This window comes from Falco punctatus (genome assembly GCF_963210335.1).
Source record: "Falco punctatus genome assembly, chromosome: 1".
Taxonomy (NCBI): domain Eukaryota; kingdom Metazoa; phylum Chordata; class Aves; order Falconiformes; family Falconidae; genus Falco; species Falco punctatus.
The window spans coordinates 78,413,360-78,426,970 of NC_137580.1; the positions used below are offsets into that span (position 1 = coordinate 78,413,360).

At 37.5% G+C, this 13,611-nt stretch overlaps 1 protein-coding gene across 1 annotated transcript in view; it reads right to left on the reverse strand.

Annotated features, from left to right (window-relative positions):
• The window catches only part of ASIC5 (acid sensing ion channel subunit family member 5), a gene marked incomplete at its 5' end in the record, with an annotated part of 30,825 nt that extends 17,432 nt beyond the window's left edge, over nt 1-13,393 (reverse strand). Inside the window, 9 exons of the mRNA XM_080364716.1 lie at nt 414-505; nt 3,256-3,424; nt 5,569-5,625; nt 7,192-7,339; nt 7,916-8,065; nt 9,036-9,155; nt 10,245-10,476; nt 12,433-12,739; nt 13,378-13,393. Coding sequence (XP_080220842.1) covers nt 414-505; nt 3,256-3,424; nt 5,569-5,625; nt 7,192-7,339; nt 7,916-8,065; nt 9,036-9,155; nt 10,245-10,476; nt 12,433-12,739; nt 13,378-13,393 — 1,291 coding nt within the window. The remainder of the gene's footprint in view (nt 1-413; nt 506-3,255; nt 3,425-5,568; nt 5,626-7,191; nt 7,340-7,915; nt 8,066-9,035; nt 9,156-10,244; nt 10,477-12,432; nt 12,740-13,377) is intronic.
• Between the last annotated feature and the right edge of the window lie 218 nt (nt 13,394-13,611).

The following is a 13,611-nucleotide window of genomic DNA, read 5'->3' on the forward strand; positions in this document are numbered from 1 at the left end:
ACACATCCTACTGTGGAACAGATACTTAAAATATTTTCTGCTTCTATGCCTTTTTAACTGTTTCCTTGCTTCTCCTCTCCGTGTTTTCCCCCTCCCCTCTAAATCCCATAAACTTCCCTATTCTTACAGTCCTACGCGTGATATAGCTGTAAACTAGTGCCAAACTTAATTGTTATTTTCTGCTGCTGTCCATACTGCAGGTTCTTTGATGGAATGACAGGAGACTATCAAAAATGGCTGTGAGGCAGACATGGTTATTACCATAATAAAATAAAAGGTATTGCTTTTTGTTTAGAAGCCCATATGGGCTATGACGCAGGAGGGGAGAGAACAAAAAAAAAAGTCTGTTTGTGTGAGGTCTTTTTAAGATTAATAATTAATCAGCAATAAATAAATATTAAACATTCACTTACCAAGCAACTCTGATATAGTCAAGGCCTTCTGCTGCTGTGTTATTTTGTAGCTCAGATCATGATATTTAATGTCAATACGCACAAGGTTCTGCCTAACGACAATTACATACAGTATTACTCGAGGTGATCAGGAGCACTGTTCGTTTTTGCCAACATTTATCAGCAAGAACCAAGTTCAGAGAGAGTGATGGTGTCTTTTAAAGAATAATTAGATGAGAGTTACCAAAATAAGTTGGATGGACTGAAAAACAGTTGGATGGACTGTCCAAATAACAGCAGTTACAACAGGAGCTTATCAGAGTAGATCTTCAGGCTATGCTGAGAAAGTAATCCTAGACATGTACTGCGAGACGCTTGTACCTTTTAAGGATCACAGAGATAAGCTTGAGTATCTGACCTACAACAGATACTGTGCTTGGAAGTCTAGTCTACCACTCTTGATTATGTGCAACTGCATATTTAATTGTGCTTATTTCAGCGAGCATGTTTGTGCAGAAGAGCTCTTGCGCTGTATTCAGGTGTTTAGTTCTATTCTGTGCTAATAGCCTTGCTTACCTAATTATATTCTTGCCTGCTGCAAAAGTGGAAGAGTAGGTAAATCTCAGTTGGAGCAAGACCTGTGGAATGATTCAGTGTGAGTAAAGAGCTCATAGTTATTATATCATGTCTACAGAGTCTCCTTAACTCCTGAAGAGAATATCAACATAATGGTGTGGCATAAACCACACAAAACCCAATTGCACACTTAATGTTGTGACCTTTAAGAATAAAAGTACCGATTATTTTTCAGAAGTGTGAAAAGTTCTAGACTTTTGGGTTGACAGTGATGAGCTCGTTAACAATATTCATGAAAATGAAATATGTGCTATAGAAAATAATCACTTCTATCTCTTTAGGTGATAATTCTAAAACTCAGGTAGCACTGAGTACTAAAAAGAATATTTTTTTCATAACTTCAGTTAATAAGACCTCCTATCATTGTCATCGAGTTGCTAGCGGATCTATCTAATAAATATTTAACTTTTCCCTTCTTATATCTTCAGAAATCAATAGATCTTTATGTTTTATAGTTTGGAATATGTACTCGTTAATACATGGGCAGGGTTCCTATTGGTTAAGACTTGGTAACAGGGGCATGTTCTGTATTTTCATTTGCTTAATTGAATAATTACTGGATTGCGCATGATGTTTACAGACAATAAAATAATGACCAAAGATAAAACGTCCTCAATAGATTAATATCTTTTGCATATAACAACAGGTTTAATTTTAATAATCTTCACTGGGGACAGACGTTTTAATAGGGCCTATAGTGGTTGGGCAAGGGGTAATGGTTTTGAACTAGAAGAGGGTAGATTCAGAGTAGATCTAAGGAAGAAATGTTTCACAATGAGGGTGGTGAAACACTGGAACAGGCTGCCCGGAGAGGTGGTAGGTGCCCCATCCCTGGAAACATTCAAGGTCAGGTTGGATGGGGCTCTGAGCAATGCGATCTAGTTGAAGATGTCCCTGCTTGTTGTAGGGAGATTGGATTAGATGACCTTTAAAGGTTCCTTCCAACCCAAACTATTCTATGATTAGTATAGTTCCTGTTCACATAAAAACATATGCAAGCATTTGCAGACTGATAGCTTCAAGAGTGAAAAAACTAAAGTGTCTGAAACAATGAAGTACTCATAGATATTCATTAGCCAAATTTTCTATGGTTCTTTATAAACATATTTTGATGTTGTGGATACTATGAGTTCATGTAGCGCCATCTTATTACTTATTTGTATTGCTAACCTCTATGTCTATGAGCAAGAGGCAATTCATTGTAATTCAAACTGTATTAAATGCTCTTTGACAACTAGATTGTATCTTTCTAGCAAAAAAGTATGGAAATCCTTCTATTTTGGGATATATAATGTTGTGTTTGCAAGGAAATCTGGTATTGATTTGTTGTATTGTAACAGTAAGGCACATATGCTCTATTAAAGCATAAGCATATATGATATCTCTTCTATTAATTTTAAAGTATGCCGTTTATGTCAGCTTGGTGCTACTACTGCATGACACAGCTCTGCGCAGCTGAAGTTCTAACACCGCTTCCTGGACAAAAGGTGCAGGCAATACTGTTGAGACATGTTTTCACACTAGAAAGTCTCTTCGGTATAGACCTACTTTTGCTGTGCAGTGTTTTCAGTCACAAAGACGCAACCACGGTATTTCACTCTTTTGCTACCTCATGGGAATTAATAGTGTATCAAATATTTTCTAAATAAATTTTGTAATATAAACGGTGTTAGTGAATTCTACTAACAATAGAAAATATTATTAAATTTATGACATTATTGCTACAATAAAACATCAGTGCTTATGAAACTTCCTTTGGGAATGGGCTGAGAGAAAGCACAGCTATTTATAGCACCTATTTAGGCTGTTCGTTGACTCCAGTTGTGGAAGGGTGAAGATTTGTCTCCTTTATTGGATGGATCGCTCACAGGGATTGTTGATAGGTTTAATAACTCTGCTCTTTATTCTTAATTGTAAAAGTGATCAAAAAAACTTTGTCAGAAGAAATCTATGGCAGAAGGTAATTGAGAACAGTAGTTTTTAACTGCAGTAGCTATTCTGTTATCCACAAGTCTTAGATGTAAGTAAGTGTATTTTATAGATATAGATATGAATATGTATGTATCTTAACCAATTTTACCTAAGGTTATTTTATCTCACAGACAACGCTATCAATATCACACATAAGAATATCTTTTTAAAATGTCATATTTACGTCAAACACTCTATTAGCACACTTAAAAGTAATTGCTTATTTCTTTATTAGACAATAATTAAGGAAGATTACCTAATGTATTCTGGGCTTTTCTTCAGTTTTGCAGAAAAGTATTTTATGGCTTTTTCTCCTCCAAAACTTGAATAGGTGACAGTGGTAGGATAATCTGTTTCTTCACATGGGGCAGGGCAAGTGGAATTGTGGGTTCCTGCTGTACATAATCCTTTTTTCTCTATATCATCTGAAATTTCAGGAGAGAGAATCAACATAATATTTCTAAAAAAGAACGCAGTTTAAAAATCTTTTTAAAAAAAACTTAGAAAATTACTTTTAACTGACAGATAAATGTATGGGTTGGTTATCCTGACAAAAGTGGATACTTCTCAGTTATAAATAACTGACATTTGGGAAACTGGTGCACAGTTCTAAGGATTGAGATTTTTTTTAATGACTTTTTTTTCAGGTATTCAGCACCTGCAAGTCCTTCTGCCTTTGTTAGGGGGTTATGCGCTTATTATTTCTCATTCACAGTTAAAGAGTAGGACAGCAGAAGATCTTCCATGTTTTGTGCTAGCTTTCTGATTGCACACTTCGGTATATAATCCTAGGTCTTGGTGCCTTGATGTCTGCCTAGCTCATTTCAGTGTACAGAAGCATGTTCTGCAGCAATACCAGTTGTAATTTACTATCATCTGATAACTACATAAAAATCTTGGTAAGCTAAGTTCGCTTTACCTTAACCCATGCCTGCCACTTCATAATTGGGCTTAAAACAGCTAAAAGGGCTTAGGGACAGCTTTGTTTTTTTCAAATATTATAGAGAAGTCAAAAAATTCTGCAGGTCTGTCTGCTCATGACAGTGGGGAGCCATTCTTCTGCTGAGGCTCTAACAGAAAGAAATCATTATAGAGATCTGGGAGAGCTGGAGAAAATTAATGTAGAAGAAAAATGTTAAGGCATAAATATTTCCTAAAACATCAACCATCACCCAAATCCATCTGGTTTCAGACAAGTACCATAATCTCCTGTTTGTGATGCTTTATTTGTCCTGGTGTGGTGGTGGGTGTTGTGTCTTTTCCCTTGGCATGTGGGCTTCTTGCTTCTGCAAACTGCCGAGAAGGAGATACCTTAGTCTGTTAGTTAATGATTTGAGGTACTCTCCAGGGGTGCTGGGGCTGTGGATTTCATTCTGGATAACCAGCCTTTAGAGTTCCTAAAATAAACGCTCTCAGCGGAGGGTCCTGCAGAGCAGTGTGCTATCATCTGAAATTTTGTTATCAGATGTCCAATCTCTCCTGCGCCTAGAAGGAGACTTAGCACCTAACTCAGGGTCCTGGGAACCAGACCCCTGCAAGCCAGATTCACCATGGACTATGATGCCAGTTCCTTCTGGGGTCCAGCTCTGAATCCTACCCATCCTTGATAGGACTTAGGGGTTGTTTTTGTCCATTGCTCAGTGGTTTCTTTGAAACTTGGTCAAAAATATCCATGAAGTAAAATAATAGATGTACTTGCACCATGACAGGCTATCAAAGCTCATGATTATATAAGAATGCAAACTTAGTGGAATCTATTTCACAAGGGCCACAGGAAAAAGAAACAGCTGTTGTTCATGGTAGTAGATCTTGCCTGAATGTTGCACATGCCTGATCAAAACAGAAATAAATCCCCGCACAGACTCTCCAAAACTTGTTACTCTACTTGGTATCTTAATCATCCATTTCTTTGGGAAAGGAGAGTCACTTTACATAGCAGAATCCAAAACAATTAAAAAGGAGGCTTCCTAAAGTTCATGAGAAATTACTTCTTAGATTACCATTTGAAGATTACCATTTCCAGAAAGCCTGTTGTAGTGACTTACAGGTCTCATCTTGACTGTGTGCAGGTTATTTGCTTATGGAAATGAATTGCATTTGGAGCGCTTTGAAAATATATAATTCATTTTACTTTTGAAAAGATAAAACGTTCAAGTCCAGCAATTTTGAATTATGTTTTCTATCAGTTAGCAAACCTGTTATTACTGTGCTGTTCATTTTTTTTATCACAAACAAGAAGAATACAACATTGGAGCTAGAAGGATGATACCATGAAGATGGAAAAATGCAAGCCAGAGGCCTGATAACTGAAAACAGATTTATTTCATGTTCTCCCATTTTAAAACATTTTTTATTACTAAAACGAGTTCTTATGTTGTTTTATTTTTTTTAAATTGGCATCTCTTTAATGCACTGCCTTCTCTTTGTTTTCTGAATATTAAATGGACTGGGACATACTCCATTCTAGTGCTACTTTCAGTATTTTGTTTGATGATATTTGTTTGATAGCTAGATATTGTCTACTATTTGGAATTGACTTAGAAAGTATGAATATAAAGTTATTACTTACAGACTGCCGGATAAACGCAATTGTAAAACTTCTGCAAATCACATTCTGTTCCATTTCCTTAAAAATAAACAACAAACTTTAGGAACGTCAATTAACAATCTGACCCTTAGTTCTGTTTGTACTAAACTGAAATGTAATGTCATCAAAGCTGCTTCTTGTCTATCATTAGACTACTGAGAAATCAATTCAGATGGGCGCAGTGCAGCTACAAACACCAAAAGGGGTACATAGTGAAAAAAGGATAATGGAACAAGGCAGGAGGCTTGCTACTGGAGCAAACATCTTTATTACGTGTGCCAGCCAGAACTGCCTTTGAGCTTGTGGCTCATTCTTTGTGTCAGCTTGCTAAAGCCAGGAATTTCTGGTTTTCCTAGTGGAAATGAAAAAACAAAGTAGGGTAGATGGGCTATATGATTATATACTACCCCGTGTGTTTCAGCAAAAGTTTTGATCTTCGTGCAAGAGTTGTTTGGAGACCTAAGGGGTAAGATAGCACCTTGAACTAACAGCAAAATTTTAAGCTTTCAGATGGTCTCAGTTTCACCCCAAGTTTTTCCTTTGCATGGAAATATTCCTTAATGTTTTAGCACACAGCTAAAGAAGACATTGCCCTCCTTTATCTGTGACTGTATGAAGCTGTCACCCTGCATATGGGAGACCTAGACTTAATTTCCTTCTCAATCCCCTTTCCATGAGAGTTTAGAGGAAATTTCCAACCTCCTTTCCAAGAGGTGGTCAAACAGGCTAGAGATTACTCATTAATGCATCTCCCTTAGTGGAAAACATCCTACTTTGCTTGGGTATATTTAAAAATACATTGAGTCAGAAAGTGCAGGTGTAACAATGACTTTCTTGCTCACTAATAGTGAAAAAAAATGAGCTTTGAGAGCAGATTTGGGTTCCAGCTTTGCCTTCAGAAAGAGGTGACTATTTTTGTGTGTGTGGTTGTTTTTTTGGTTTTTTTGGTGTTTTTTGGGTGGGGTTTTTTTTAATGCTGAAGAGGTGGGAGGAAGGATACTGGTCAGGGCTCAGCGTTACTGCTTTACATTTCTAGAGTGATGAAGATGCCTGGAATCTTGAGGGGAGCATTACAGCATACACCTGTACTCTGCATTTCAGGCTGATTTGATGGCTCCACGCAGCCTTTTGGCTTTTGCAGAGCCCTCTTCTGGTGCCAGAGTCTTTCCATGGTTCATGTGGAGGACCCTGATTTCTGTCTTCAAATAATCAGTCTTACTGTGGCTGCTAAACACCACAAAGTATTTTTTGGGGGGTAGATGTGGGAAATCTATGACTTCTGGATTTACTTCCAGCTGTTTAGGAAGTCAGGTTGAAGGCTAGACTTGTCTCACAGACCTGAGGCATAATCTTTTCTTTCAAGTTTCTTGGTGTCTATCCTAAGAATAGCCAATGACACAGATGCTAGGTCTAGAGCTGACTGAATATCTGGCTGCTTTTCTCCGAATTACAAAAAGAAAAAGAAGACAAATTTATATAATCTTAATTAATTCCAGTTGTAGGTAACCCTCAAGCATGTGCCCCGTCTCCTTTTTGGTTCAGTAACAGGTGAGGTCTCCTAGTAAGATGATCAGTGGATAGTATGATGATATTCCTGAGAAATACCTGGAAGAATGAATGGCAAGCAGCCACACCAGTCCTGTATGTACTGGGCTTTGCATTCCTGCAAGCATCCATTAGTAGTATAAATCTTGTGGTACTGAAGCTTTAGATCAGGATTGCACTCTCCCCATGGGTATTCTTGGATAATTGACTGTAGGACAATAATAACAGAAAATACATTGTTTTGGTCTCTTTTTTATTTGATATTATTTTCTCACACTTTAAAATGCTGAAGGAAGCCTGCTGAAGACAAAAGCAGTAACATTCTGATTTAATTGGAGGAATTACAGTTCATGTTTCTGGGATTATAAAAGAATCTCATCTCTCTCACAACAAAGGTAGGATGTGATCAGACAGCCTAGCACTGAAGAGGAGTCCACTCCACTTAGATTCCACTAGGAATCAGAGATAACCTTAATGGTAACAGACTGTGTTGGTGGGGAAATGCTGCAGTGTCTTTATATCATTATATGTCAGCGAGATTGTAGAATGTTGGGAAAGAAAGGCTGACTCTAATAGATACAGATTATGAAGACCAATGACATCCCCCCCCCCAAGCCTGCAGAATTTTTTTTTGTGTGTGTCTGGAGGAAAAAAATATTTTTAGGAGTCACTTTGGCATGATAAATATTTTAGATTTCCTAAACATCTAATTAATTCTCATGTTTCAGAAGAGAATTAGAGACAGTAAAGACCGATATTTCCACTTCATGGAGAAAGTCCTTACCTTCAGCTGGCGGATTGCGACCTGTGCATGCATGCCCACTGGTGTTAATAAACCTAAACCATCAAAGCGTGGAAGCTCTTTGGGTGAATGGATAACAAAAGTTATACCAGCATCAGTGTAACCAAGAGCAGGTTCATCAGTGAATTGTTCCTGATACAGAAAGAATTATATGAGATAGTTTTGGCTTTGTTTGGCATCTGAAGCTTTAGCTATATTTACAATGATACTATGCTTTTTAATTTGGTCTTGTATATCTAGTCATATTTTTGGCAATTTACAGAAAAGTATAGAAGCAAACTGACTTGACTTTCCTTTGCTGATTACCTCTGTGGGTTTCCTTCCAGTTACTATAAACTTTCAGGTTTTTTATTCCTTCTGCCATCTAATTTCAAAAGCAAGAAGGCATAGATGAACATTTACTCATAATGTGGGTATTTGTTCCTTTTACTTGCAACTACCCATCATATTTCAACAAACTTTCCGTTAGTCACTCCAGAAAGTGTCACTACTGTCTCATAATTCCTAGAGAACAAAAGTGAATGTCCAAGTCATTTATCATCCTAGATTTTAGTTTTCTTCCCCAATCTCACAAGGTGATATTCCCTGAGTTTTCTGGTGTTTGTCGGTCAATGACAGTTCTAATAAGGTTAGAGACTATTTATATTGCAAAGACCAGATCTTAGCTGGTATTGAGCACCTACAGCTGCTCCTGCAACCAAAATTCAGTATTACTAAGAAATTGGCATCACATGACCTTCCCTACCAGGCCTTTTATTAAAATGAAATTATATTATTCTGAAGGGCTTGTATAAAATTAAATTACTGCTCTGATGACATGTTTCAGTTGCAGGTGAACTGTATATATACACACATATACTCCCAACTTTTAGAACTATTTATCTGGGGACAGAGCCAATAATAATTCTGACTTTTTAAATCTGTATGAGATCTTCCCTTTAAAATACCCTCTCACTCAGAAATAGTCTTGATACAGAATTTTAAAATTCTGAAGGTCTGTGTAAAACCAACCAAACAAAAAACCAAAGCCAAAACAAAACACCTCCACTCATCTGTAAGTTATTGCACGATTTGTTGTTTATAATCATTAGGGTAGCTGTACCTGTTGGATGTCAAAAAGCAAATGTAAGCCTCTTCCAGACAAACTTACTCTTCTTGCTGGAAGATCGTTGTGATTAAAGGTAAAGCAGTTCCCGTATTCAGTGAAAACATGTTCAAAATCCTTCAATAAGGGAAAATAGGGAAGATTAAATTGAGAGAAATACCAATTTAACTGGAGTTGGGTTTTGTTGGTTTGGTCGTTGTTCCCCCCCTCCAAAGGCAGTGCCAAATATTACAGTTAGAAAAGTGGTGATTGATGGGAATATTCAAAAGGATTTAATGACTTTCTACAGAAAATGAAGTTTAAAGGAGAAAATTCAGTTTGTTAGTACCTATGAGCTGCTCAGTATCATTTAATGAGGTCCTGTTGTTTTTCTGTACCTGTTACATTACATAGAAATTACATATTCAAACCCAGCTTTAATTTTTCCAGATGTTTAGTGAAGACTGTTTCAAAACTAAATGTCATGTTACATATGGAATACAATATTTGCACATTTTCCCAAAGCCATCTCATCGTTTAATATGACTGCATCTCATTGCCTTAGTTATTAGCGCTAGTGTCTTTCAGTGAAGAGAACTCTCCAATACCTAATTTTAGAACCTACATCATATCTAAAGGTTGGATTAATCTGAAAGAATATAGGCCTGACTTTTCTGTTAATGTTTTCTACTTAAGTTGAGAACTGCTCTATGAAAGAATCGACTCAAAACTGGGACTATCTTATTCTTTGGCTGTTGTCTGAAATTCTCAAAGATGGGCTATTTTCACCTCGTTATTTAAAATTCCTGTTGAGTCTGCATATAGGTACCCTGCCTGTCCATATTCTTGGCCTCACGAACAAAATGATGCGATCATGTCAAGCAAAAAGCTCTCTTTAAACTGACCTTTGTTGTGGGCCACTTATGGAAAAGGTTGTTAGATACAGCCTGGAGTTATGAGAGCTTTCAAAGGCTGCTATCTGTGCAGAAGTGGCACTAGACAGAGAGCAATTTAGACTGAAATCCCATTTTACAGCTCAGGGAGTCCAGCAGGCTGTCTCTGCAGTCAGTGGGAGAATCAAGGTCCTCAGGGTAATTTAGAGCAGGACTTTTTTTCTCCATTGGCTGACTGTAAGAAAACAGGGGGAGTAGCTGGGAAAGCTAGGTGTGGTAAGAATACATCTCCTTCCCCTCCATGCTACTGTTATAGTAAATTAAACTTATTTACCTGTGGGTAACATGGCTTTCCAAAAAATTCACATTCTAGCAATGTGGTGCTGTTCAGATAAAACCCATTTTTCCTTGTAAACTCTTTGATGCTGAAGTTCTGGTTCCCAAGAAGGAAATCATTTAGCTCTCGAGAATATTTATCTTCCTTAGCAAATTTTTGGAGAACTCCAGACACAATGTTCCAAATAAAAAAAATTATTTTGAGGTTGCTTACTGCATGAGCTTGAAACCTGTCAGTGGGAAGGAGAAAAAAATCGTTTGGAGTTCTGCAGAGTTATAGGACTGATCTCAAGGCTGCTATTGCCAAATCTATAACATGATTTGTTGTCTACTCGCAAACTATAGGTGTGTTGCCCACCACATTGCACTTCAATCTCTACCACATGAATAAACAATATAGTCTCTATTTCTAGGAAGGTATTCTCCATATCTGAAAACCAAAGATGGACACCTTCCTTCCCATGGTTATTCTGGTCAGTCATACTGGAAACGTTTCTATTGTGTGTGGTTGTTTATTAAAAAAATAACCCCCCCCAAATTGGAGTAGATCAGCCATCTGCATAAGCCAACAACCAGATCTGTAGAACTGATGACAAGCTGAACAACTGCATTTAAATGGGGGAAGCTAACTGGGAGGAGCTGTTCCTTTTGAAAGAGCAGTCTTTCATCATTTAGAAAATTGATTTCTAAGTGCATTTGCAGTAATCTCATATACCTGCTTTTCTAAGGTCCTACACCTCAGTGTAGAGATAGTCTACTTTCCTGTGAGCTCTGTGGCTGGTCACACAGCAGTATAAACCACGGGTGATCCTTACTCCTAGAAACCACTTGAAAAGCCTCAAAAACAGGATGAGGCATTGGAGATGCTTTCCTGACATACAGCATTGAAGCCTTTTATTGCAGTAAAGGTTTAAAGAACAGTTATAAGTTTGAAAAGAGAATGAGCACAAATGAAACTACACTACCATGTTCTTTATAATTGCCATTTTATGTAGTCCTATTTTAAAAAAAACATATCAATGTATTAGTATAATAGATCTTAATGATGCAACTTAAGGGTGGTTGGTGGGAACAACTTTTCACAACTGAATTTGAGTCAAAAAATAAATGTAGCTGTAGATCTGTGCCTCTTTGTCCTGCCAGCAACAACAACAAAACAAACAAACAAAAAAAAGCCTGGTTACTAAAAGTGGGAGAGAAGGATAAGCACAGCATGAGCAACAGATGGATAGGGCAGCAAACTGTCGCTTAGACAAGTGCCATGCTCAGTAGCTGGCTACTTACAATGTGCTGCCACTCTAGTTAAAAGAAGTGAGGTGTTTTTATAACACACAGCCCCCAGTAATCAAGAGGGACTTCCAGCGGCAGCGCACCCAGGAGGGCTTTATGCAGGGCAATGGGAAGGAGGCACGGTGAGGCGGAACAGCTCCAGGTATTTGAGATTTGGGCTTCTTCTGTGAGCGAAAGGTAGAAGACAAAAAGCTTGCAATTCCTGAGGAAACAATGTGGGTAAATGTTCTTTAGTTCTAAACCTGTTTCTATATTACATATTTGGTCTAAAAATCAGGCCGTAGGTTTGTTCTGTTGTTTTCAAAGTGGCTGCGTTGATTCAGATCTTGGCCATTGTCTTCAAATGTAGAAATCTGTAGTGAAGTTCCTGCTTACATACATGATTTCCGAGCAAACCAAACGCTTCCCTCCTGCAAATCCCACTGACATCAGCTGGAGCTGGAAAGGCTGAGCACCTCTAAAAAAAGTACCTACTTTGCCTAGTATTTCTACATGTGGATGAGGTTTGTATTTGAATCTATTTGCAAGTCTTGTTTTTTTATATTTAACTCAGATGTGAGTGATGACTGTCCCTTAGTTATGCTGTAGAAGCAACACTTATACATAGACCACCACCACCGGAGAGGTTTTTCTACTCTAATTTATGTTTTGAAACTGAAAAATCTGTAATGCAGTTGCTCATCTGAAGGAAGGAGAAGGTTAAAAAAGCCACCTCCCTTCCTTGATTCTCATATTTTCCTCTTCATGTAGATCTCATGTGGTGGTGTGGAAGACGTGCCCCTCAGAGCCATATTTCCCTTGTTTTATGTGATTTGTTCAAACAAATTGCGGAACCTGACTGCTTTCAGATAAAGAGGTGTTGCCTCTCAGGAGCGAACAACAAACATAACTTTTACCTGTTCAAGTTGCAAAAAGTCACAGCAGGGAATTTGACATTTTCCACATACTGAACCACCACTGTAGTTGTGGTTGGCCAGCTGAAGTAATAGATGAAGCGACTGCAGATTTGCCAAATAACAATGGCAAGACAGCCTGTGACTACTAATAGCCACAGCACTTTACGCGTCTTGCTCTGCGTCTGAACGATGTTATGAACTCCATGAAATGAAGTAGATGAGGCAAACTCCTGATGATACTTCCTTCTGTCTTCCAAACGGGGCAGCAGTTTCTTTATTAAGTACAATCGTATCTTTTCCAATATTCCTTAATATGAAACAAAGTGAAATCGCATTTTTAAAATTAGCATTTAAATGGCACTTAAGAAAGGAAACCACGTAATTTTGATATTGGAAAGCAGTTGTAAAATTTCTCTTTAATGATAAATTCTCTAAGTAGTGAACTTCTGGGGATGGAAGAGTTGGATGCTAAAAGATCAGCTCAGTGCTACCTAAGAACAAACTGTATCTTGCCATTTTTTAAGCACATTAAGATAAAAAATTAGTTCCACTCCTGTGGAAAAGATTGGATTTTGACATGCCTCAGTGATTTAAAACCTCAGGTTGCAGCAAACCTGTTGTAAAATGCTAAGCATCTGATTTTCACAGTAACATCCCATTAAGGCCTGGTCTTCATACTTGCTCTGAGAAATATGGTAAAAAGGGAATGATATGAAAGGGAATGTCACTGTTAAAAGTTTCTGGATAAAATTTGAAAGGTTACAGGTTCAAAAGGAAAACTACTTTTTTTTTTTTTTTTTTTTTTTTGTCTGATTCCAGGAATCAGGAATGGTTTTTATTTTTCAGGTACCCCCTGTTTTCTACAAACTGATGTTAATAAAACTGAATCAAAACATTTTTAAATCCAAGTTTAAGAGCTATAACTGTAACGAATATAATCTATACCTGGAAATGTAGTCATTTCCTTAGCTTGCTGCTGAATGATCTTTTGAGCATGGATTTGAACAGAATGTTCTCTCTTAAAACATCCAAATGAGGGAAACTTAGTAAGACCTTTCCTGTATCTAATCATAATTGGACCAGTCTCTCTGCAAAGTGCTTCATTTACAGATTATTATCTGCTACTTCATTCTGTCATTAAGGAAGTCCAGAAGAACAGTAAATCAAAGAAACTTTGTG